We start from the raw sequence: 24,686 nt of genomic DNA on the forward strand, positions 1-24,686 counted from the left end.
TCTTCTCCAGGCTGAACAAGCCCAGGTCTCTCAGCCTTTCCTCACAAGGGAGATGCTCCAGCCCCCTGACCACCTTCGTAGCTCTCCCCTGGCCTCTCTCCAGTAGTTCCTGGTCTGTCTTGAACTGGGGAGCCCAGAACTGGACGCAGCCCTGCAGGTGCGGCCTCACTGGGGCAGAGTAGAGGGAGAGGATAACTTTCCTCACCCTGCTGGCCACACTCCTTTAATGCACCCCAGGACTCTGTTGGCCCCCTTGGCCCCAAGGGCCCGGTGCTGGCTCAGGGTCACCTCGCTGCCCCCCAGCACCCCGGGGCCTTCTCAGCAGAGCCCCTCTCCAGCAGGTCCCCCCCAGCCTGTGCTGGTGTGGGGGTTGTTCCTCCCCAGGGGCAGGACCTTGCACTGGCTCTTGTTGAACTCCATGAGGTTCCCTCGGGCCCAGCTCTCCAGCCTGTCCAGGTCTCGCTGGATGGCAGCACAGCCTCTGGTGCATCAGCTACTCCTCCCAGCTTGGTGTCGTCAGCACACTTGCTGAGGGGACGCTTGGTCCCTTTGTCCAGGCCATTGATGAATATGTTGAACAGGACTGGACCCAGCACAGACCCCTGGGGAACACCGCTAGTTACAGGCAGACTCTGCCCCGTTGATCATGACCCTCTGAGCACTGCTGCTCAGCCAGTTCTCCATCCACCTCACTGTCCTCTCATCTAATCCATGCTTCCTAAGCTCACCTGTGAGAGTGTGACGGGAGATGGTGTCAAAAGCCTGGCTGAAGTGGAGGTAAACATGCACTGCTCTCCCTTCATCTACCCAGCAGTCGTGCCATCAGAGAAGGCTGTCAGGTTGGTCAAACCTGGCAGCAAAGGAGAAGAGCCAGCTCACAAGTCCCTGGAGGTACAGGTTCATGTCCTGCAGAGGATGACTCCTCGCTCGTTCCTTCTGCCCTGGTAATGTGAGTATGGGCAGAAACCCTGCAGGCATCGCAGCCTTGGAAGGCTGGATGCTTCGGAAGCAGGCAGCTTTGCATAATCTCTGCTCCTAGGAAAGCTTCCCAACATTTTCTGTGCATTTTAGAGATGGTTAACAGCAGACTCAAACGTAAAGGCTTGCTGAGACATGAACCGCTGCTTTTTTATTTATAAGGATTCAACTCCTCTCTGAGCTCTGTAGCTGGTGTTTCTTGTCCCTGCTTGTCAGGCCGTGCGCTGAATTCAAAGCTCACTTCTCACAGTTTGATGACTGGCCTTTCTTTGGAGACTGGAAGTAAGGAGCTCTATTTTAATATTGAAGAATTTACTTGAGATATTGCTATCCTTAATACTAGCATGAGTGGAGGGTCTGCCATATGACTAGAATCTGGGCTCGAAGTAAATGTAAAGGAAACCAAAAGAAGCTGGGATTTTTCCTTGCATTATCTTTATCAAGTTTTTTCACTGCAAATGACTTTCCAAAGCATTGCGATGGGCTTTGTGTATAAATATGTTTATAATACTTTAATAAGCCTATGTTCCAGTCCCAGTATATGTCCTACAAATGCATTATTCTCCTCTTTCACACTAAGCCTTTTGATAAAGCATCTGAGGGGAAGGGAGGGGTGCTTTCTGCACTCCAGAGGTGACAGTTACCGACTTGCTGAAAGATGTGCCTTCAACTTCCTCACTGCTGGGAATGATTGCTAGAACTCCAGCTGCCCCCGGGGAGCCGGAGAATACCCTCCTGAGGAGCGCTCGTTTCACAGCGCTGCCGTAAGAGTAGCACCTGCCTTTGCCGCTTGGAGGTTTATTGCCAGTGCGACAGGGAACAAATCACAGTTGGGTAAAAATCACTGTGCTGACATGTCAGGCCCTCTCGTGGATGGGGGGACTGCTGCAGTGGGAGCGGAGTGCAGGGGAACAGCCCCATAAAGCTGCTCTGTGCTGGTTTGTGGTGGCAATGGCACAGCCCAGCGAAGGGCTTTGGGTTCAACGAGATTTATGTGATTTGTCTTGTTCTCCTCGGGCTGGACTGCAATAGCCAAGAAGCCGTAACTTACAGAACTGCGCTACTGGAGGGATTCAGTCTAGCTGGTCCCAGTGCTAGCAAAATTATGGGACAGTTTAACATGAAATTGATACTCGGCTGGATTTTTGTGGTGGGGAGGATGTAATACCAAAATCTACTTTTTTTAAACCTTTTGAGATTATGTTTAAGAACAAATAAGATGGGCACAGATGACAATTACCTTTTAACGAGACAGCAACATAGATGGGCTACTACAGCAGGGTGCTATTGCAGTTGCCTGAGGAGCTGCTGTTACAAACAGGCAGTTATTTGTTCATGTGTACATGCAGCTGAATGCCCTTTTCCCGCTCCTGAGAGCGGGCAGAGCTGCTAAGCTGTGTGCCCCGGATCTACTCCAGCAATAGGTAGCAGGAATCCCCTTTAACGTGATAGTTTTGCTGTGAAACATATTGGTCTACATTTGTCCTTGCTAGGACAACCCTGGTGTCCTTGCTGAAACCCCTGCCCCGTGGTGCTCGGGACACAGCTGTGGTGAAATCCTGGCATGGTGGAGGGTCACCGCAACCTTGGAGAACACCCAGATGGATGCAAGCGTTGACCGCATATCTTTCAGGGTCCTTCCCCTACCTCAGATCATCATCGCTCTTCTGCCCTTGCCGGGAGGACATGGCACTCCGTATGAAATTGCTCACAAACTCCTCATCTTTGTGTCATCTTGGATGTATATTTAATCTCCCTGTAAATGTTTATACACATACACACCTCTTCAGCTGTATTCTATGGAAACAGGCACACCTCTATACTGCATTGATAAAATTGAGGGTTTTGTCGTATTTATTTGCCCTTTGACATTTATTTTCCCTACAGGTACTATTGAGTCCTCGGTATGTATTTGTTTAAAAATGAACTGTACAGATATTTGGAGTATTTCTGGGTTGCTGCTCGCATTTGATTCATTGTCAACCACCTTCTGATTTCATTGGTAAGTTAAATGAAAGGTACTGGAAATTTACTGGCTATAAAAGAGTCACCGAGATTATTGCTTGGGATCATTATCTTGTACTTCTGCAAGTGTTTGAAAGCCTGATATAAAATCATGGAAACTAAGATTATGTAGAGGTTAGGAATCTAAACTTTCAGGACAATTCCAACCCTCAGCAAGAGTCTTGTTGTTCAAGACTTCTTCAAAATCAGCCCTACGCTTTGTATCTTGGTATTCTGAAGAATTTATGTTTTGGTTAGGAAAGCAGAGAAGAGCACGGGGTATACATCAGCAGCTATGCTGAGACACACACAGGGTGATACTCATTTGGGTACTCAAACCGTTAGTCTGAGTCATTGCATAGCTTACCAGCTACTTGTCAAATGGAAAAGCTGGTAGCACAAAGGACTAGCTACTTAAAATATCCCATGTGGTTTGTCTACGTGTTAAAGTGTGACAATACAAAACCTTATTTGAAAAATTCAGAGAGAGACTGCTTGTTTGAAATCACGCAGCAGATTTCATTACAGCCTTGAGGAGGATTTGTGCACTCTCATAAAATGAGTCTGTAGAGGAATGTATGAAGTTATTCAGGTTAGACCAACTCATGGGAACATCCTCGTGTTGCCTTTTCAGGCAGATCGTGTAAGAGCCCAGTTCTCGTTTCATTAAAAGCATACAAATCCTTCCTAGGTCTGTGATCATCCATCCACTTGTTTTGATGCAAAATCAGTCCCTTAATGTCACAAGAGTTTTGTTTTCATAGACTCATAGAATCATTAAGGTTGGAAAAGACCCTTAAGATCATGGAGCCCAACCGCTAACCTATCACTGCCAAGCCCACCACTAAACCATATCCTCAAGCACCACGTCTACCCTTCTTTTAAATACCTCCAGGGATGGAGACTCCACCACCTCCCTGGGCAGCCTGTGCCAGTGCCTGACAACCCTTTTGGTGAAGAAGTTTTTCCTAATGTCCAACCTAAACTTCCCCTGGCGCAGCCTGAGGCCGTTTCCTCTCGTCCTATCGCTTGTTACTAGGGAGAAGAGTCCGACCCCCCACCTCGCTACAGCCTCCTTTCAAAACAGTTAGAAATCTGTGGTTCAAAGAAGCTGTGTAAAGGATAAGAGAAAGGGTTGGAGCAGAGCCTGAATGTCTGCAGGGAAGCCCAGGGCCTGAATGTGTGTGGGAAAGGCAAACCCAGCCCATGGAGGTAACGGCACAGAGAAAGAAGCAAGCTTGGTTTGACAGATAATGTTGCAATCAAGCCGCAGCGACTCGTCATGAACGAGCTATCCCAAAGGCGTCTCAGTGTTGTGGTCCTTCAGGACGGTGCTGTGCCCTGAGTCCAGGGCTGAAGGCACGAGTCAGAGCTATTGCAGGGCCGAGCAGTGCCCGCGCTCGGTTTTGGACCAGCTCTGCTCCTGGGAAGTGCCGGAGAGGCCAGGACCCGCTCTGATGTGCGGCGAGGAGTCCCTCTGTGGGCACCAGTGCTCAGAGATACTTTTAGGAACTGGGGTGCCTGTGAGGAGATGGGGACCTCTGGGACTAGAGGGGCAGAGGCGGTGGGCAACCAAGGACTAGGTCCCCATGGAGGAGCAAGGGAGCCACTCTCTGGGGTCTGAGGATGGAAGATGAGGATTTATGGCTTTCCCTCCACAAAAACTGGTGGGAGAAAAGGAGGGCCCTGCCAATGTGTTTTCTCTGCTCTTCCCTTTCCCTTCAGCACTGCCTGGGCTGATGGCTGTCAGCGTGGCACAACCAGCGCTGGGTGTCTGCCCAGAATGCGTCAGCACTGTGGACATGTTGAAGGGGACCGGAGGGATGACAGGACAGTGTGTTCATAGTGCCATATCACTAGTCCCCCAGCAGTAACAGCATGTTAGAGGGATTTAAAGTGCAAGATAAACATTATCTGGCAGTGCTGCTTGGCACCTGCATGTCGCTGTGTGTCCTTTGCTTGGGTGATTAGTGCCAAGCTGGGCTCAGCTGAATAGCTGCAGAGGCTCTGCATCGGTGGTGGGCAGCCCCAAGAGCAGTGTTGATGCACTCTCCTGCTCTGCCTCTCCAGGGGGTTGTGAGCAACTCTCCCGCACCATCCTGGGACTCCTGCCTGCTCCTGGAGAGGGCACGAGGCTGCCCATGACTCTGGGCCTGACGGCAGAGCCAGCGCCGTGCCGGGGAGGAGGCTGGAGCGGAGCGTCCTTGGTGAGCTCCCTGGGCACGCGTGGGCAGCCGCTGTGGGCAGCTTGGTTGGGACTCACGCTCCTCGTCTGGGCTTCCTGCAGGTGTGGGTATGGCCAGCAAGACAGCAGTTGGTCTGTGACGGACGGGGTGCGTGCGGGGGCAGGCGGCTGGAGGGTGCTGGGGCGCGTGGCATCACCCAGGGGCCAGGGCAGCGCCTGGCCCTTTGTGCCCATGGGGAGGTCGGCGGCGAGGCTGCTGGGGCAGCTCGGAGCAAGGTCTTGCTGTTTGCTCTGATGGAAGTTTTTTATTTGTTTCTCCTCTCAGCTTGTTTGGAGATGAGTCACTCCGTTTCAGAAACGTAAAAGAGGATTGCCTGAGGAACTGAAATGCACTTTGTTTGTTTTCAAAGCCACTTAGAGGGGTGATTGTGAGCAGGAAAAGGGGAAGAGGCTTTGAGTCACCGCGGTCACCGCATTACTCAGCGTGCTTTAGCAAGTAAGCAGATGCCAACCCTAAGAAACAGCTTACTTTTCTTAGGAAAAAAGAGAGAGCTTTCCTCCCTGCCGTACATTGCTTTTTAAACACTTTTATTTCCTGAATGAGCACCAGGGAGGAGGTGAGAGAGACATAAAATGTGAGCAGGGTCAGTGCCACCCCTTGACACCGAGAGGTTCCCCCTGGATCTGTCAGAACACTCATTCCCCTTCTCGGAGGCAAAGGATGTATGTCTAAAATTGTCCCCGTTGTGCTGCTGTGAGATGCAACACACGTCTGTGCCCGGCTGCCTGCCAGGAGAGGCACGGGGACCTCAGGGGCCCGTCACACATCAGCCACAAGCCCTTCTCCAGGCATGGGGGCCAGATGTTTTCTGATGGGGTAGAAATACCTGTTGCAAGTTGCTGGTTTTTTGAGGGATGAAAGTTTAAGATGGGAATGTACCAACACTTCAGCATTCCAGGGGAATGAGTGGATCCCCTGAAGCGGGGGGGGGGAGCCCTGTGCTGCCGTTTTCCTGGCACCAGGGGTTCCTCTGCTCTGGCAAACACCTTCCCGAGCTGGCCAGGAGGGCAGAGCACAGCAGAGCTCACGTGTGGTGTAACAGCAGCAGCAGTTTAGCATAAAGAGGGAATGTTAACTGGAGACATGAACTTCTGTGGCACTAATAGCACTTACAGACTAAAATAGTTTGAGCTTGGGCCGGAATATATTACTTTTTTTTTATTGCAGATATCTGCCAAATATAAAAATGTTTCAGTGGCCATATTTTAAGTTGGTTACACTGACTAATATATGCTAACGCTAACGCAGCCTTTGGCTGAAGAAAGAAATGATGTGCCTCAAGATCCCCAGGAAGACACAGGTCCTTCAAACAAGTGCCCTTCTCACAAACACTCCACATCTGAAGGCTGCCTCTCTGGGAGAGCTGCAGGCCGTTCATGGCAAGGCAATAGGACTGCTATGGAATAAGAATAAAACAATAGCCCTCTTCACTATTAAATCCCAAAGCATTGCCAATACGTCTTCAAAAGTGGAAAATACTGTTTTCCTGCCTGCTGTATCACCGACGTCTCCTGCAAAATCTGGGTTTTACCGGGTGCTTGTCGGACTAGAAGTTGGGTGTCAGGATGGGTCGGCGTGCCAGCCTTCTCTTTCTGGGCTGACAGAAAAACCCACTTCTAAAGCCAGCGTATGTGCGGCCATTGAGCCGCCGAAGCCAGGCAGGCGACACGGGAGGCGCAGGGCTGGGGCTGGCCACCCGCGGCCCCGGGTCCAGCAAACGTTGGCGCACGCTTGCCTCTTTCCTTGTCGCCTGGGCTTCCTTCTGCAGCTCGGACAGATTAGTCAGTGCCATTTACCAATGGAGTTTATAGATCTGAAATAAACTAATGTTACTTAAATACTACTTAAAATGAACTTTACTGAAGTAATGAGTGAGTTAGAATGGATGGAAATCTGTACAGGCACTGAGATTGTTCTTGTTTCTGCTTATATCACACTGGGTCATTGTATTGGGGCTTTATAATGTTTTTTATAACAGGTTGTGTTACAGCTCAGGACCAGGATGGCTTTACTGAGCCTCTGATAGAAACTCCTCATGAGCCAAAAACCTGAATTAAGTACTTTTTCATGCAGTTGGGTGCATCATGCAGAGTCAGGTCTGTCAGGCTGCAGGAGGCTTCTGGGTCCGTAGTTCGTTTGCTTTGGGTGGCAAGCGGTCAGTCTCACCGGCAGTGGTGAACCTGTGCCCAGGCAGGGTCCCCGACAGCACGCCAGTGGCAATGGCTGCCAGCCCAGTTCTGTGAAAACTTGTTATTTAATTATTTAAAAATAATTTTTGTTTGGTGACAAAAATGTGGAAAAAATTCTTTAGTTCTCATTGGATGGAAAACCGTATGTCCCTGCCCGGCGCAGGGAGGGTCACGCTACGTATTCTAACCCCCAGGACTTGCAAGCCCTGCCAGGGCGGACTGGTGATGGTGAAGGTGGAGTACTCCAGCCAGCAGCTAGCTGAGGCATCTCTGCTGGGGCATGCAAATGTGGGTGACTGCTCCTTCTCCAAGTCGTTCCAGAGTTCCTCTCCAGCACTGACTGGTTCTGAAGGGATATGATATTTTTCGATAGCACATAGTATCTTATTTGCTGTTGTTCTAATGGAATATTTCCCTTTGCTCCTAAAACTATTGGTAATTTTGCTCAATGGCAAGATGAAGAATCACAAGATTTAAAAAACAGCTGAGTGAGATCTTTACCAAACAACCAGTCCAGGTACATTGATATATGTATGCAAACATATTCTTCCAGTTGTCCTTTTGGGCATGGCAGAGCACCTGGAAGGACAGGGGCTGGACAGACAGACATGGTTCCTGGCACTGTGGGAGGAGCAGCCTGTGGGTCTCCTGTGCCCAGACCTGTGCTTGCTGGCAATGCGGGGAGCAAGGGGGAAGGCAGCTCCTCCCTGGTGAGCTGGTGCAGAGGTGGGCTGGGCAAGCAGTAGGAGGAAAACAAACTTACTGTGTCAGAAATACGATTAAAATCAGCCATGCAAAAAAAGCAAACAGAAAAAAAAACCTGGGCTAGGAGTTCAATTCTCGTTTTAGTTGAATGGCCCATCCCACCACGCTCACAGTTTTACTGACTCTGAGTTTCTGCTGAGATCATGATGTGATCTGTAGTGCTCTGCAGACCAAATATGGGCTTGTCTCCAGCATACGAGGAGACACAGGTTTCTTTTTATAAACGATACTAATTTTAAAAACTCATTGTGCTTCTTTTGCAATGCCTTAAAAGCTGTCGCCCTTTCTGTGGGGGGCACAGCCGGACACCCATCCCTGCGCCTCCTCCACCATGATCTATAGGGGCAGAGCCGTTACAAAAGGCACGCAAATCAGCTCTGAATTAAACTGTCGTGACAGCATATACCAGACCGTGCTGAACTGCCATGAGGTTAGCAGAGGCAAACCCTACGAGCTCTCACCCCACGGTGGCGTGCTGCTCCCGGCAGTGCTTGCTGCCTGCGCCTCCGCTGCCTGCGCCTCTGCCAGACTCGTCTCTCGGAGCTGGGTGTCCAAGGCACATGTAGCAATACTTTGTAAAGGTGCATGAGAAGCCTCTACTGAGAAAAATGAGCGTAACTTGTAAATTTTTATTCTCCTTTTTAAGAGCGATAGACCTGCTTTTCTCTCGTGAACGTTCAAGTGCCAGCTAGAGTTAATGGTGATGAACTCTGGAGGCTTTGTGAAGTTATTGTCCCTGGTGTTTGTCCAGCTACCTCAGGTGAAAATGCGTGTGTTTCAGTCAGGTCCCATTGGGATGTCCAGCCTTGCCAGGGCTGCTTCTGGCCACCGGTGGCTGGCAGTGCGTGCTGCCCTGGGACACGGGGCTCTGGCCACCAGCTGCAGAGCTGTGCAGAGGTGGAGGGAGCTCCTGGTCCATCTGTGTCCAGGACTTGGCAGGGGTGAGGCTGGCAAGCTGTGCTGCCCGAGGGCTCAGCCCTGGCCCTCCTTTTGCATTGCTTACCTGCAGCCGAGGGGAAGCGCGGACAGGCAGCCCTGCTGCCCACTGCTCTCAGGGCTGCTTCCCCTGCTTCTTCATGAAACCCAGGAGTGAGTAATCTGCTAGGGGTTCTCAAAACCTAAAGCTATTAAAAGCCATGCTGAACTGAACAACAGGTCAGATGATAACTGGAGTGAAAAAACAAACCAGCCCCCAATTCCTAGCATCATGAATCCTCCCAAATTTATTTGCTGCTGGGACAAAATCCTTTGGAAGAGAGGAACCCCCGGTAAAATTTGATTTTGGAGCAGCAGCTGGCTGCAGGGGTCAGTCCATGCTCTGGCCACTGCAAACTGGGGCGAGATCCTGGCTGGGATCGCTCTGCTCCAGGGCAGACCGACAGCTTGGCTCCCCCAGAGGGACCCTGGCTGCCAGCATGGCGTGTCGAGCAGCTACACGAGGCTGACACCTTGGGAGGGTCCGCAGGGCACCTGGGGCATCGCTGGCAATTACAGCCACCCCAGCTGCTTGGCTGGGCAGGCTTGGAGCGTGGCCCCCAGCCTGGCACAGCGTGGCTGCCCTCCTGTCCACCCACCAGCAGCCCCCGCTGGCTTCCTCCAGCCCAGGCCAGCCAGGAAAGGTGCAAGGATGACATGATGATGCATCTTCGGTGCAAAGACGCCAAGGCTCTCCCTGGCACTGTGGCTCTGCTGAGGCAGCCCTCCTGTCCCTTCCTTCAGGCCCTGTGTTTACACCGCTGTGTGCTGCCAGACCTGCTTTGCTGGGTAAGTCATTGCTCCTTACCAAAACACAAATGCTCTGCCGAGGGCATTGCTCTGCCTTTGCTCTGCGATGTTTTCAGCTCCTGCTCGCAGGCTGTGGCCTTCAGTTCTTGCTTTCCTCCCTGTGGCTGGGAAGTCACGCGCTGACCCCGTTAGCCAAAGAAAGCGTTGGTTTCCCACCTTTGCAAAAAAGGTACTTTGAGCAATGCAAGGGGTGCTGAGCAACTGAGAGAGGGACAAGTTGACTTCAGGCAAGTGCCTGAAGCAAGCAGTGATTCAGGGACAAACCACTGCAAAGAGAAGCAGCTGTTCGGTGAGAACTCTTGTGTGCAGGAATGGAAAAATTATGCAGATTTCTTTAATCGCCAAGCCTGATTCTTAACTCTCCTATGAGCACAATGCATACTGAGTGCCCTGGCGATCTGCTAGAAGAGATTTATGTAACGCGCACCTAAACCACAGGTCACGTGGCTGGCTTTCCGCTCTCATACTTTTTGATCGCTCGAAGGGGCGAGCATGTTAGTTTCCTCAGCCACGCCGCAGCGTTTAGCAATGACGCTCTAAATGCCCTTCCACTGACATGGCCCTACGGCGACTCATTCAGCAGAACCAGAATGCCAACTTCGTAGGCTTCGGCGCTGGCCCGACCTGTGCTGCCGGCGGGGAGGAGGCTCTGCCGATGGACAGCAGGAGGATCCAGCACCTGGCCAACACGGTGGGGACACTGCCCCGTGGGCGCAAGCAGGTACGGGGTGGCTCCTGTGCTCCGGGAGGCTGATGGCTCCCTTCTGCCCCGACAGCCACTTGCTGCCCGCATTTGCAGGCGCGAGCAGAACCGGCCAGGTTGCCCCGAGGGACTGCACGGGTTCCCTGCGGAGCTGCGTGCTCCTGACTTCGGGGTGCTGGAAGGATTACTGCTGGGCACCTTTAGCCTAGCTGGTTTTGGGATTGCAATGAAACCGTTGCAACACCGTCAGTGCGGGAAGCTCCCAAGAGGAGCAAGCAGAGAGGCACTCTGCCGGGGGTGGCTTGGGCGCATGAAGTGCTTTTGCAGCCGAGATCCTGCCCCGTTTGCGGTTCTTCTCCATTTGCAGCAGTGCTGCGAGTCAAAAGAGGCTCTTGCTGGCTGGGTGTTCCTTTAAACTTGCATTTACTTCAGTACCATGGCCTGGCTGGACTGTTCTTTGTTCTGCAACACTGACAGAAAGCACCTACCATGGGTTGTTTCCATCCGGATTTTGGAGTATTTTGCTACAACTGTTGGGGCTGGTTGGGCTGCGTCTCTCGTCTGGGCTTTTCCCCCAGAACTGAACGGCACATTTGTGCACAATTCTGCTGTTTGCAACTGGATTGCCACAAAACTCTCTCTTGCTGTTGCTGTAAATTGCCAGCTGAGCAAGTCCAGCTTTGGTCTATTTGTCTAGCATGAAGAAACCTAAACAGAAAATGTTAGAGACACATTATAATCTGAAAGTGTTATAAGAAAACCGGTGCATGATATCCGTGCACTTAAGGCGTTGGCTTTGTTCAGTAGTGGAAACATGCTTAATCCTTTTCTTTGTACAAGTGTGGGGAGATAAAGGCAAGCCAGAGCCAGACTAATCTTGGGAACACTGCTGCTGGGTGGCATCCAGCTCCCGCGGCTGTGACGGAGCAGCCCTGTGCGTGGCAGCGGCTGCCAGCGCAAGGGAAGGCTGACGATAATGGCTGTGATGTGGCTGTCTCTGTTAAAGACAAATTACAACATGGGTGTTGGGCCGGAGGATTGCGCGGCGCAGACCGTGCCTACCACTCACGCGCCGCAGGGGCCCTGCAGCCCTGGTGTATGCCTGCCATTAGCCCTTTCACCTGTGTGCTCTGTTGTTATACGTGTAGCCTCCCCCTCCTCTCCCCAGGTAAACGCGGGTTTAGGAAGTAGGGTGTTTCTGTAGGTGTCACACTGCGGCACCATTTTATACTGCTGAAGTCTGAGACATTTTGTTATATTGACTAAATTCTACAAACCATTTAGTGACAATGTAATTGCTTATTTGTGGTTCACTTTTTGTGGGAAGAATTAATTCCCTGCTCGGAGCACTTTTGCCATCAGAATATTTTCTTTGGGATTCAATCTCAATTTTTCTACTTGTTCTCATGCTTTTTCACAACAACCTCTATCACCCTCGATAGAGCCTTCCTGCCACAGGGTCTTCCAACAGGTATTGCTACAGGGGTCTCCCACCCAACGTGCTTCTGATTCCAGACCTCTCTCCACCTCTGAAGTAGGTGTTTGTGAGTTTATGAAAACTAATTGTGAAGATGCCAAATTATCACCCCTGCTCAGAAACCCTCCTTATGTTGCTTCATTTTATATTGGCTGAATGTAGCTCAGCTCTCAATTTTAACTTATTGCAGGGAAGCCTGGAGAGCTAGTGGGTGGTGAATGTTTTCTAATAAAGTTGGACCAGGTACTGCATTACAGTCTCCCAGCGAGGATGCCCAGATGTTTTCTGGAGGAGAAAAACAGAATCAATTTTGTGATGTGCTAAGAGTGCCCATGTTTGTTTTACTTTGGGGACACTCAATTTTATATTTAAAAGTTTGGAAAAATACAAAAAGCTGACCTATACCCAGTTTTCCAGGGCTTAATTCCCAGCATAGTAAAAATAAACATGAATTCACAGAATCCCAGAGTGGCAGGAGTTGGAAGGGCCCTCGGGAGCTCACCCCGTCCCACCCCCTGCTTGAGCAGGCACACCCAGAGCAGGGGCACAGGGCCGCGTCCAGGCGGGGGGTGAATGTCTCCAGGGAAGGGACCCCACAGCCCCTCTGGGCAGCCTGTGCCCCTGCTCTGGCACCCGCACAGGGAAGGGGTTTGTCCTCATGTTCAGGTGGAGCTTCCCGTGTTCCAGCTTGCGCTCGTGGCCCCTTGGCCTGGCGTTGGGCACCACTGAAAAGAGCCCGGCCCCGTCCTCCTGACACCCGCCCTTCAGATATTTATAGGCATTGATGAGATCCCCCTCAGCCTTCTCTTCTCCAGGCTGAACAAGCCCAGGTCTCTCAGCCTTTCCTCATAAAGGCGATTCCTTCAACAACCATCTCTTGCAGGTTAACGCAAACCTCCACACCAGAACGTGTGGCAGTTGATACTTTGTCTTGCAGCAATGCCAGTCAAACGTCCTCCATGGGTGTTGATGTCAGGCCTGTTACTGTGTAAAATGACTCTCTAACTTGCTTGGAAAGGAACCGTAGGGTGGAGGAAGACGTCCTGGGCAGGAGGGAGCACCTCTTCCAAGCTTTGCAGGGAGTGGTCAGTGTGCCCAGAGGTCATTGCTGTTGGCTGCCGAGTCTTTGCCTGTGCCCAGCTGAGCTCACCTTCAGCATCTGACAGGTGGCTTTGAACATGATGACCAGTTGTCTTGCACCCTGGACCTAGCTGCCTTTCCTCCTCGTCTGGAAGTTTAAGTTCTCGTTTGAGGGAGAGGCTGTTTTGGTGCAAGCTGGTGGTGAGATGCCACCAGCTAGTTTTAGTTTTGCTCTAAACTGCTCATTTTAGCCATGTGCCTCAAAGAACCTTGAACCTACTGACCCTTTTCCACTCCTGTTTCTGGTTACAGCTTGCGTTAGTCAGATCCAGCTCCTTGGGTGACTCCTCCAGGCCACAAAGGTATGAAGATATCCTTCTATAATCACTGTCATATACTTACTCTGCATAAAGCATGTATCGTGGGAATCTTCCCCGTTAGTGGCCCTAGTCGGCTAAGGGTGCAAGGCAGAGAGTGGTACCCAACACCTGGGACATGCAGGTGAAATAGTCACATTCAGTTTGAGCAAGGAAAGAGCAAGCACCCCCTCTGCAACGTCTGAGGGGAGGCGTGCTGACACCCTGCTAGCACAGGGAGGGGCGATGGCGGGGGCACAATTGCTTTGGTTAGACATACAGCGCGCATGACATGCGACACCCCGGCGTTCATACAGAGTTCTGTGTATTCTTCTTGCAGACACCTCGTTGCTATATTAAAAGAAGATAAAGAGACATTTGGGTTTGAAATCCAGGTAAGACTTCAATGACAAGTCACTTCATTTAAAAATAAAATATGGTGTAATCTCTTAAGTGGCAGCTCCTCAAAATCAGGTTAAAACAGCATAGAGCGGAGAAAGATATCCATCAGTTCGTCATGAAATTTGAAGAACTTACAGTAATGATGCAGAAATAGGATGCATTTCCAACGATTTTTTTCATAGTGAAGGTCACAGATGAGAGTTTCCGGCCTTTTCACAATTCAGAGCACTGAATGTAGGAGAAATTTTATTCAAATCCCAATATGAAGCAATGGCAATGTCTTCATACCTCCATAAGAGAATTTTTTGTTTGAGTCTTGTATATGAGAATATTTTCATATAAAAAGAGAGATATTAAAAATCTCTCTCTCCAAAAAATACCTTATACCTAGCATTTTACTTCCTCCTTTAACATATATAGACACATGTATTTTTGAAGTAGATGTAGAGTATTGGTGTATTTTTAATAAAAAACTGCTAAGCTTGACTTGCTGGGGGCTAAATCATACAGTAAGAAACTCTGTTAGATGTAGAAGTCAGTAAATCATCAAACAGGAAAACCAGAATCTTGCCAGGAGCACTGCTAATGGGACATTTTTGTTCTGTAGATTTTTGTGAGAAAGGTGACTCTTGGATCATCAGGCCTGCTAAAATCCCGGTTATAAATAAAAAATAATCCCAGGAATAAAGAGGCGCTGTTTTGGGGGCAGCGGGTCGTGGCACCACCGCGGAGCTCTGCCTGCTGGCGGGACCTGCGGGCAGGAGCCTGTTCCGTGAGCCAGTGCCCACGAGACCCTCCCACATCGCCCCTCTCTTTCCTTTACTGCGGTGGCAGGGTGTCTCCAAAGCGCTTGCCGGTATCTCTGCACAAAGGGAAAATAGTATTTTCAGTGAAATTAGTGTATTAGGAAAAGCTTAACTTTTTCAAATTTGGTTCTGTGACTAATGAGCGGGTAAGTGTTCAGCTCGTGAGCAGTGGAAAGCTTTCAGAAGGGCGGATAATTGAGTCAATTATTGGGCTTTTATATAAATTGTCAGGGCAGATTTTCATTATATGTGACATTATGATTAAAAATAATTGTTCTTGGCACATTTTCTTCCCGAGCATACATGCAGTGTGAGCACTTCACTAGGAAGTCCAGGCTAAGGAAAGGCAGCATCTGTCTGATACTGAGGATAAGCCATTATTTAGAAGCTGCAGTTTCATTGCTACAAGTTAAATTTAGGCAAAGCAGAATAAGATGATGTGAAACTCTAGGTCTACCGTCTGCAGGGAGCTCATGAGAGCTGCGGTGATGGCCGGATGCCAGAGCTTCTTGCCTGTGACTGGTTATTCTCCTGCTTCCCGCTTGCGGACCAGAGCCTGGGGGCACGGCGGATGCCGTGTGGCTCCGAGTGCCCGGGTGTTTGCAGAGCGGATGCTCTGGCAGCACGTCTTTCCCCTCACTGCAGCTGCCTAAAAGCTAGGTTTCCCCACCACGGCCCAGCCATCTTCCGCACTCCACGAGTGGAAGAAGGGAAGTCCACCCTCCTGGTTGGAGTGCTTCTCTTGGGGCCATCAGTCACACCCTGGAGACGTCCACCTCTCCGCTGGCTCTCTCCAGACAGCTCCAGCTAGGTGTGATGAGTCCCATCCTGCCTGTCCAGCTAGTGTTGCTCAAGCTGGCCCAGTCTTTCAGATTGGTAGGTGAGACCTACCGCTCTGAAATAAGTAAAAAAATAAAAAAAAGCATGTGTGACCTGCAGTGGCACGTCCTCCACGACCCTCATGTTTCACTTGGCACTCTTAGTTTAGCCAAAATTCTTGGTCTAAGGGCTGAAATGACTGCGTTGGTGTGACTTGGCCAGGTACGCTCTGAACTCACCCAGTCTTCATCCCTATTTGTTCCACACTGACTGAGAAATTTGGGAATCTAATGTGACTTCTTGTATCTGGGTTAGATGTGGCTGTCTCAGGTTTTCAGGAAGTTCAGCTTCAGTTTAAATATTGGCAGGAAGATGTGGCTAAATACTGGTATTTGCATATAACTGAGAAGACATTTCCTGTCATTACAGGATCTGGTCAGGTTGCGTGGCCCACTTTTGCACTTTTCTAAATACACGTCAGCACTGATAAGCACATGATGGATTTATATAGATAAAATTTATATATTTATATATTTATATATTTATATATTTATATATATTAAAAATTACTTAATGTATATTTAAATGTATAAGTCAAGAATCAAAATCACTTTCAAGGAGGTGTGGGGACACGCGTGGCTAATGAGTTTAAGAGGCCAAAAGAACAAAAGGAGGTTCAACTCTTCTTGCTTTCCAGTTCTCATTGCGGGCCGATCTACCTGGCAGCACCAGCTGCCTTCACGTGGCAGTCCCAATGAGTAGGAGTCAATCACTTGAGAAGCCTGAGTCACACCCTGCCATGCTGCGGCTGGGAACATGAAAAACCCTTCCAGGAAGCAATCTGCAGCCATGCTAACAGATATTCGTGACTGAAGTTACTGAGATTTTGATAATAAGTAACCAACTTGCCTTAAATCTAATTTTCTGCAAAAACAACGTACAGGCATCGATCAGGTGTCTGCTCTTCTCTCTCATAAGAATGCAATTTCTAATTGTTAGGGTATAACACTTTGGTGTTCTCACCTACGTGATAATATACCCTGCTCATCACAGCTTTCTCATTTTAAAAAAATGTGTAAAAAGACTATTAATTTTTAAATTGTTTTTATGGCTGTAATATTGGTAACACCGTCACTTTGGTATTAACAGACTATTAGATTTCCGCACCAAAATGATGACTCCCTGGAGGTATGCACTTGCATCTGCAAAATTCAAGAAGAAAGTCCTGCCCATCTTTCTGGCCTTCAAACCGGTAAATATTCATGTTTTTTTCCTGCTGTGGGTGGCCTTATCTTGCTTTTCTCCCAATTACTTTTACTGTAGAGCACGCGGAAGGCGTGCGGGTGCTGCAGACGCTAATTTTCACCTCTGTGTATCTCTAACAGGCGATATCCTCTCCAGTATCAATGGCGTGAACACTGATGGTTTTAGTCACAAGCAAATAGTCAACTTGATAAAGTCTTCAGGGAACTACTTAAGGTAGGCATCCTTCCTTCGAGTGGTTTTTAGCTTAATACTCTTTCCTGCTGGAAGCCTAGAAAGCTTCTCGTGCTACCCTGCAGCCCTGTGCTGTCTTCGAAGCAGAAATCCCCGTGGGCTTGGTTGTGCGGAGCCGCACTCTTACTGCAGGTGAGGGTTCGGGAGGGAGGAGCTCTGCGAAGGTGCCCCAGTGTTGCCCCTGCAAATCCTTTTCCTCTTGCCCCTGCCATGTGTTTGCTTGGCTTGCGCCGGCACGGCTGCTGCTGAGGACGGCCGTGGATGAGAGGGTCCGGCCAGGCAGGGTGTTCCCCATCCCCTCGTGCAGCTGCTCCCCAAGGACCCCACGGCAGCACGCTGCAGTGCGGTGAGCCGCGGTGCGGGGTCCGGCAGCCCCGGCAGCGCTCGTCGCTCCTCTCCACTTCGACGCCGACGTCACCTGCTCTTCACAGGTTAGAGACTGTCAACGCGGCCATGTTTCTGCGGAAAATGGAGCTTGAGACCAAGCTGCAGTTACTGAAGGTAATATAATTCATTAGTTAATCCGTTGTGGATTCGTTGCCAGTGGGTGTCTGTGGGGCTGGGTCAGGACCCCTATGCGTCCCGTGCCGCCAGCACCCCCAGCCGCGGTCCCTGTAATATTTTCTGTATAACTTTTTTTTGTAATATTCTCCCCCACAATACTTTCTGTAGCTCTCTAAGAATTTCCATTTCCCTCTGTGTCTCAGCTGTGCCCAGGCTGTAGGCAATCCTCCCCTGTAAGAACAGAACAGCTTATTTTACTGTGCTTTGTATTCAGCAAAAAGGGAAAGCAGGCTTTCACGAGCAAAACTCAGGCTCATTAGGGACGGCAGGGTGACGGCACCACCGATTCATAGAACTGCTGTTCCCCAGCCAAGTCCGAGGCTGCCGGGCCGGCAGCAGGTTTGCATGTGCCGGCGCCCTGCCGTGCCTCTCTGCTCGCCCCGCTGCAGCCGCAGGCGCCGCAAGGGCCAGGGCTTTCCAAAGCCGGGACTCGGTCAGCCTGAGCCAGGGGTTCTTCCTTATGGCAGCTCTATGCCAAAACCCTCCGCGCAGTAGTATGGTACTTTTAAAAGTGCATTAAAAATTAATCTGGCTAGAACAAACCTCATGCCAAATGGGCTAGGCTTGCCAAAGCTGAGCAGTGGGGACGGGTTTGCCATATGTGCCACTGCCTATAAAATATAAGCCCTGCCACGGGGGTGATTTCTATATTCAGTATTTAGCATGTTTAAAACAATGTTTATTTAATTTGCTTTGCACTGTATTTATGAGAGTACAGCACAGGCTGTTGTAACTTGCTGCGTGTCACCGATGCTGTAGATGATGTCAGCGGTGGCCGTGGGGGCTGGACAGGGAGGGAAGGAGGTTCCCTCCCAACCTCTGCCGGTCTGCGGCCAGCGGGGTGCGGAGGGCAGTGCCTGGCTGTACAGGCGGTGTCTTGGTCACCGTCACTTCAGCCTAGAAGATGGGCAGGGGCAAGGAGAGCAGGGCAAAACCTCCATGAGCTTCGTTTCCCCTCAGAGGCTCATTACACTGACAGGGGCTAGGTAGGATTCTTTTGGAAATAGCTGGGATGGTTTTAGGCACTGCTCCCCGCAGCTGGCTGTTATCTTCTCTTCAAAGGAGGTAAAACCAACTAACAGGCAGTGGGGGCTCTTGGGTGGTGGGAGCAGCTGGGAGAGCCAAGCCCAGAGGCAGCCCTGGTGCTCCTTGTGGTGCTGGGACAAAGCCCCGCACACCCGGCATGGTCCAGCAGGGTGGGAGGCGTTGGGAGACGGGTGCGAGTGCAGGGGCCGTGCCGGCCTCGCGTGGAGCTGTGTGTGACCACGTCACTGGGTCCCAAGGCTGGCGGGAGCCAGAGCATTGGTTGGGGATGCTGAGACCGCCCGGCCAGCCAGCTAGTCCAGACCTGGCGAGAAACGAGCCAGACCCCAGAGCCGCAGAGTTCATCACTGTGTTAATGAGAACACAGCAGCAGGATGCTTCTGTCCCGGCCACGGTCAGTGCTGCATGGCAAGCCGTTTGGTCAGGCCCCGTAGCAATCTGGATGAAATAACCAGGGACATTACCAGAAATGGGATCTCTCCCCGTGTCCGTGTCCCCCCCTCACCCCTTTCCAGGGAAATTATAAAGCCAAAATCTCAAAATCTGCTGTGAAATGTTCTGGTTTTAGATAACAGCTGTTTCGCAAATGTTCCAAGCCACTGTGGCAAATGTCGTTACAGAGTCAAATATGGGTATATGCTCAGCCCTGCACTCTCACACCGGTGTGGCTGCAGCAGAAAGAACCTAATTCTGTTTATAACTGTCTCTGATGCCCCACTGAAGGGCGTGCTCGGTTGCTGCGAACCCCTGTAACCACAGCGCGACAGTGCCCGTGAGTGCTAAGCACGGCAGGTTTGGATGTGCGTTGCACAAGCGTGTCCTGCCCCCGGGACGCAGCAGCGCAGCCCCTGCAAGGCACCGCAGGTGGGACCCGCAGCCCTCTGCGCCCGCCGCGCCGTGCTGGCGGAATGGGCGTCCTGGCAGCTGCGAGCGGGTACCCTCTCCGTGCACCAGTCCTCCTGACAGCCCCGCCGCTGTTATGCTTTAATGAGATGGGAGAAACCAGGACTAGGAGGTGGATGCTGTTTTGGCTGGGTCCGGACGAGGATAAAGAAAATCTTTGGACAACTCCACAGCATCTCTTGCATACAACTTCCTAGGTTTAGTTGAATTATAAACTTCTAAAAACTACCTTATTCAACATTGTGTAGAGACCGTAAGAGCAAACTTGTCCAAACTAATTCTCCTTAAAAGCAGCCATTGCTCCCATTTTACCGGCAAGCCTGTCTCGGTGCTGTAGGAATGCTCTGTGGGGAAGCTGGAGCCACCCTGTACCTCTGCCTTGGTGAAGGCCGCCCAGCCGGCCCGCGCCGGTCAGACCCCAGGCACCAGCTCTCTGCCAGGTCGTGCCCAAATCCCCTACGAGGAGATTCAGGGAGGAGAGCAGCTGGGAAAAGGCTTCTTTCCCAGTGCCCTTGAAAATTGCTGCTCTTCAGTACATTCGGGGAGCCCCAGGAAGATCCTCCGTGCCGCCCCCTCCTCCTGCTGCTGGGTCCCGCCTGGCCTCCGCGGGGACTGGGGGCTTGCCGTGTGGGCGCTGCCACCCTGCAAGGTGGAAAACCAAGCCGGGCCATGGTTATCGTTTTGTTGTTGATTTTTCTGAAATGTGGAGAAGAGAAAAAAATATGTGAGTGCAACAACAGGATTGCCCACGCAAGCTTTATCTGGTCAGTTTGGTTGTATAAATGTGTGCTTTGCCACCTCAGGCTGGTGTCTGAGGGGCTCCGGGTTCGTGCAGATTACTGGGGAAGTGCCTACGGTGACTACCTCTGGCTGGAGGTTCACCTGCTGTTTTGGTTTTTTTTTTTTTTAATTGACTATGCAAAGGTTTATTTTTCCACCAAAAGCTGACCTGCAACACAGGGAAAGAAAACTGTTGCTCACGGTTGGCTGGCGTGTAGCACTTAGAGGTTACAAGGCTCTTTGCTCGGGAGCTGGGGATGGTTAGCTGTGCCGTGCCCGCGCTGCCCTGCCAGACCCAGGAAGGAGGAGGGGGTGCCCGTTCCTGGCGGGGGGGCTCTGGAGCTGCAGAGGGTGGGCGGAGGGCAGCCTGCGGGCTGCTGAGGGGAGCCGGTGTCGCCCTTTGTAGCCGAAGGCAAGCAGCACGCGCCCCAGGTGCCAGGCTTCTGCTTTTCAGATCGCGCACATGCAGTACCTCAGCCGAAGCACCAGCACACGAGCAGGATCGAGCTTTCCAGAAGCACTTCGCTAAATTCTGGGAAAATTGTCTTAGTAATAAGAGGGATGTACAAGCTCAGGTGACCTGTACTTTCTGAACACACTGTTATCTTTACAAGTGTTTTGTGCTTCTGCAAAAGTGTGTGAGTGACAGAGCCCTCTTTCTCCTCCACAGCAAACTCTGCAGCAGAAATGGGTGGAGCTGCATTCTCTGCTCTTACAGGAACAGCGCTTGCTGCACGGTGCGTACTTGTTTCCGGGTAGGAAACCACAGCGCTGCTGAGTCCTTCTGCAGAAGCAATCCTTTAATCTGATTTTCGTTTGCTTTCTTTTCCCTGTTACTGAAGGCATGGGGCTGGCCCCTGGGAAAGCTTTGGATGCCACTTGACTAACACAGACCAAAGGATCCTTTGCATTAGTTCTAGGAAAGGAGTTGATACAGGATGCAAAGTTTTTTTCCCATTCTTATTCTGGACTTATCAGGGGAGAGTTTAGTTTGTTTGGGGTTTTTTATGGGTTGCCCAGGGAGCAGCTTTGATTCTGCGTGTGGGGGAAGGCAGGGGCAGAGAGCACCCCACAGCTGGGAAACAGCTTCCCACGAGGGAGAGGGGCTGCTCCCCGCGCTGAGGTGCTGCGCCGCCGTGGCACAAGCATCCTCCGTTGCGGCCTTGAGCAGGCGCCGGTAAATAACGCTCCGCTTCTGCTTCCAGGGGAAGTGAACGACAATGCTCTGCTGGGCATGCTGGAACTGGAGGAGTCCAGCGTGCTTGGCGGCTGCAGCACAGCAGAGCCCCTGTTTCCGACGAAGCCTCGCTTCTCCAGCGAGAGCAGCTCCCGCAGCCGGCTGAGCCTGATGACCGTGGACAGCGAGGACAGCTTCTACCAGAGCTGTGCCTTCGAGGATTCAGCTGCAGAGAGCCTGAGCCGCCAGTCGAGCGTGGATGACGACTGCTTCTTCCCCCGGGATGGGGGCAGCGCTGCCGGGCGGTCCTCCCTGCGGAGGAACCGCAGCATCAGCCTGGCCAGCAGCGGGTCCATGTCCCCGCTCTGGGAGGGGAGCAGCGGCACCAGTAGTTTTGGGACCCTCCCACGGAAAAGCAGGAGATCCAGTGTCCGAAAGCATCTTTTGAAATTCATTCCAGGCCTTCACCGGGCGGTGGAAGAGGAAGAAAGTCGGGTCTGACATCGCACGTGTCATCCTTGTTGTCTGGGGCTCTGCACGTGGGACGGCTGCGTGGCACGGACCGAGGGCAGCGGCTCACCCGGCAGCATGCGGTGGGTGAAGTGTGGGGGCACTGCATGGCAGTCCTCCAACAAACAGTACTGATGATATTTAAAAACCTCTGGACTTTTTAATTATTTTAATTTTTAATTAGAGGACGCTGTGGACCTCTTCATTAACGTGAAAAATGGTGAACTCTGGAATGTGAGGAACCTTTGCAGAACTTCCTCAGCGTACTTTAATGTTAATAATAGTTTTTAATTGAATGCAAAATTGATAGCTATTTATTTCCTGTTACCAAAGTCTTAGTCTTCCAGAAGTCTTTATAAAGCAAGTGCTTCTACTAAAACCAGCGACAGAGTCCCATTAGAAAGCAGATGGAGACCAGAGCATACATCGGAGAGAGACCCTGGGCAGGAATGTTTTGAACCAGAGGGCACTGGTTCACCCGCGCTTTGCGGTGGGAGATTTACGCGGGGGCGCTGGGGCAGGCCCGGAGCACACTTGCCACGTCAGGACCCGTGGCGGCCGCTTCCCGCCGCCTGTGCCAGGCCATTGCCCTAAGGCGCTGCTGCTGCTCGAGGACGTGCACACTCGGTACGTGTGTCAGAAAAAGAAAGGGTGAGCTCCACAATCCACTTCCCAGTCTCCAAAGCAGGGACCGGGTCCCCCATGCTGACAGCATCAATAAACAGATTCATGAAGTAAACGCTGGCTGCCAATGCTTTCACATCTCTTAGCAGCCGTTGTATAAACCCTGCAATAACCTGGTTTATCAGTTGTGATCTGACCAGCCGCCATCTCTGCCAGTAGCTGATATCCCGTGTCCTGCCAAACCTGTTTTATTCCGGGGCATTCGGATAGAAAGGACCCTCCTGAGCACAGACGCAGCCCCGGGGCTCCTCGTGCCAGTGCACGGGAAGCCGGTGGTGGCCGTGCACTCGGTGTCCTGCGCAGCTCTGCGTGCCCGGAGCACTGGTCACCACGTACCCGTGTGGGCTCCTGTGTCAAACACAGGAGGAGCGCGGTGGGGAGCGCCAGCAGCACTGGGCAGGGGTGCAAACAGGCTGGTGGCCCCTGTCGAGAGAGTGCTCCCAAGGGAAAAAGGGTGAGGAGCATGGGTCTGCGTGGTCTGGGGGGGGGCAAGGGGCCAGCGGCAGTGGCTGCCGTGGGGAGGGTGCAAGTGCAGGCAGTGGGGAGCCAGCGAAGGGCGGCAGGTCTCTGTATGCCTCCTGCTTCCCGGCGCGGCTCTGTGGCTCCCTGCCAAAGTTGTGGTGCCCTGCAGTGCCTGCCGGCCTTGCTAGAAACAGCGCTTTCTGCAGGGGGTCAGCTCGGCAAGGGCCACCCGAGGGCCGGGGTCCCCCCGCACCCCCGGAGTGCACAGCGCTCAAGTCGCCTGGCCAGAATTTCAGGAGATTTGAGAAAATACTTGCCCGCTTACAATGATGTAACTATACAGCTCGGATTGATTTGCCCTCTTTAAGGCAAGAGAAGTAAAGGCAGAGGATTGTCCTGCAGGGACGAGCAGGAGTGTTCTGTGCCTGGACGTGGTGGCAGGTCACAAGCCGTACTCTGGGGACCTCCCTAGCGGGCTGCGCCTGGTCCCTCTGCGGTCCCGGGGGCTGCAGGAGGTGCCCCTTGGGCGGGTGTTGGGCTGCTCATCGGCAGAAACATCATTAGCTGTTCACATTTCTTCAGGAGCAGAGACTTCAGGCAGTAAGATTTACTTGATGGCTTATATGAAGTGATTTAATAAATACGGGCATAGATGTGAAGAAAAAGAGAAATTTTATTTCCCTCCCAGGCAACACAGAAATAGGCTGTTTGTTCAGCCTGAGCAATCTAATTATGTTTTTCAAATACAATTGGAAGAATTTTAAATATAATTTAAATACCTTGTGTGACTCATTCATCTTTTGACCGAGCAGACCATGCGGCTGTTTACATTCAGGTACTGCTGTGGCAGGATTTCCTGGTCTTTTCAGAAACCTCAGGCTAAACCAAATAGCTTCCCTCCAACATAAACCCCAAACAGAAACAACCTGTTCCCAATACTTCTCTAATTAACGAACATTTCAAAGCCAGCAGAATCTATACTGGCGTCTGTAATTTCTCTTAAAAGGATTAAGTAGGCAGTAACACGGCGAATGCCCGGGAGAGCTGCTCACGAGGCTTTTGCCTATGGGAGGGATGTTCTGTCCATGCTGCTGAACTGAGCACCTGCAGTTCAGCCCGTGAGCCCCTCTGCTGTCGGTTCAGCCCCCAGCCCCCAGCCCCGGAGGTGGGCTTTGGTCTGACACCTGCACAGAGCCAAAGCCCATCCGTCAGCCCAGGCTGATTCCAGCCAATATTTCGGGTGCTGGGCTCTGGAGCTCATTGCTACACATCAAGTTTTTTGCCTGTGATTTACTTTTCTTTGCCAGCAACACCAGCTGAAAGGAGAAAAAAAAGTAGAGGTTATTTCTATTTGGACAGACTGTGGAGTTAAAGGCAGATATATGGGTGTCTGAAAGCAGCTGCGGACACAATAATCAGAAAATCTGGTGAAGGTTGCCATGGTGCCCCAAAGAG

General features: G+C 51.4%; 1 protein-coding gene across 1 annotated transcript; it reads left to right on the forward strand.

Annotated features, from left to right (window-relative positions):
* Positions 1–10,424: 10,424 nt before the first annotated feature.
* Positions 10,425–22,417, forward strand: CYTIP (cytohesin 1 interacting protein). Its single transcript, XM_075092704.1, has 8 exons — positions 10,425–10,688; positions 13,540–13,589; positions 13,924–13,978; positions 16,760–16,862; positions 16,996–17,089; positions 17,539–17,608; positions 21,069–21,135; positions 21,604–22,417. Exons 1-8 carry the CDS (start codon positions 10,524–10,526, stop codon positions 22,074–22,076), a joined length of 1,077 nt encoding a protein of 358 aa, XP_074948805.1. The 5' UTR covers positions 10,425–10,523; the 3' UTR covers positions 22,077–22,417.
* The last annotated feature ends 2,269 nt before the right edge of the window (positions 22,418–24,686 follow it).

The sequence above is a fragment of the Phalacrocorax aristotelis genome, chromosome 5, assembly GCF_949628215.1.
Source record: "Phalacrocorax aristotelis chromosome 5, bGulAri2.1, whole genome shotgun sequence".
NCBI lineage: Eukaryota > Metazoa > Chordata > Aves > Suliformes > Phalacrocoracidae > Phalacrocorax > Phalacrocorax aristotelis.

What these genes read in the sequence shown, in the direction of transcription:
- CYTIP (XM_075092704.1), top strand. Translation starts at nt 10,524, where the DNA reads ATGGCCCTACGGCGACTCATTCAGCAGAACCAGAATGCCAACTTCGTA. An exon ending in GACTCCTCCAGGCCACAAAG is followed by an intron (nt 13,590 to 13,923) that starts GTATGAAGATAT and finishes TTCTTCTTGCAG; the next exon opens with ACACCTCGTTGCTATATTAA. An exon ending in TCTTTCTGGCCTTCAAACCG is followed by an intron (nt 16,863 to 16,995) that starts GTAAATATTCAT and finishes TATCTCTAACAG; the next exon opens with GCGATATCCTCTCCAGTATC.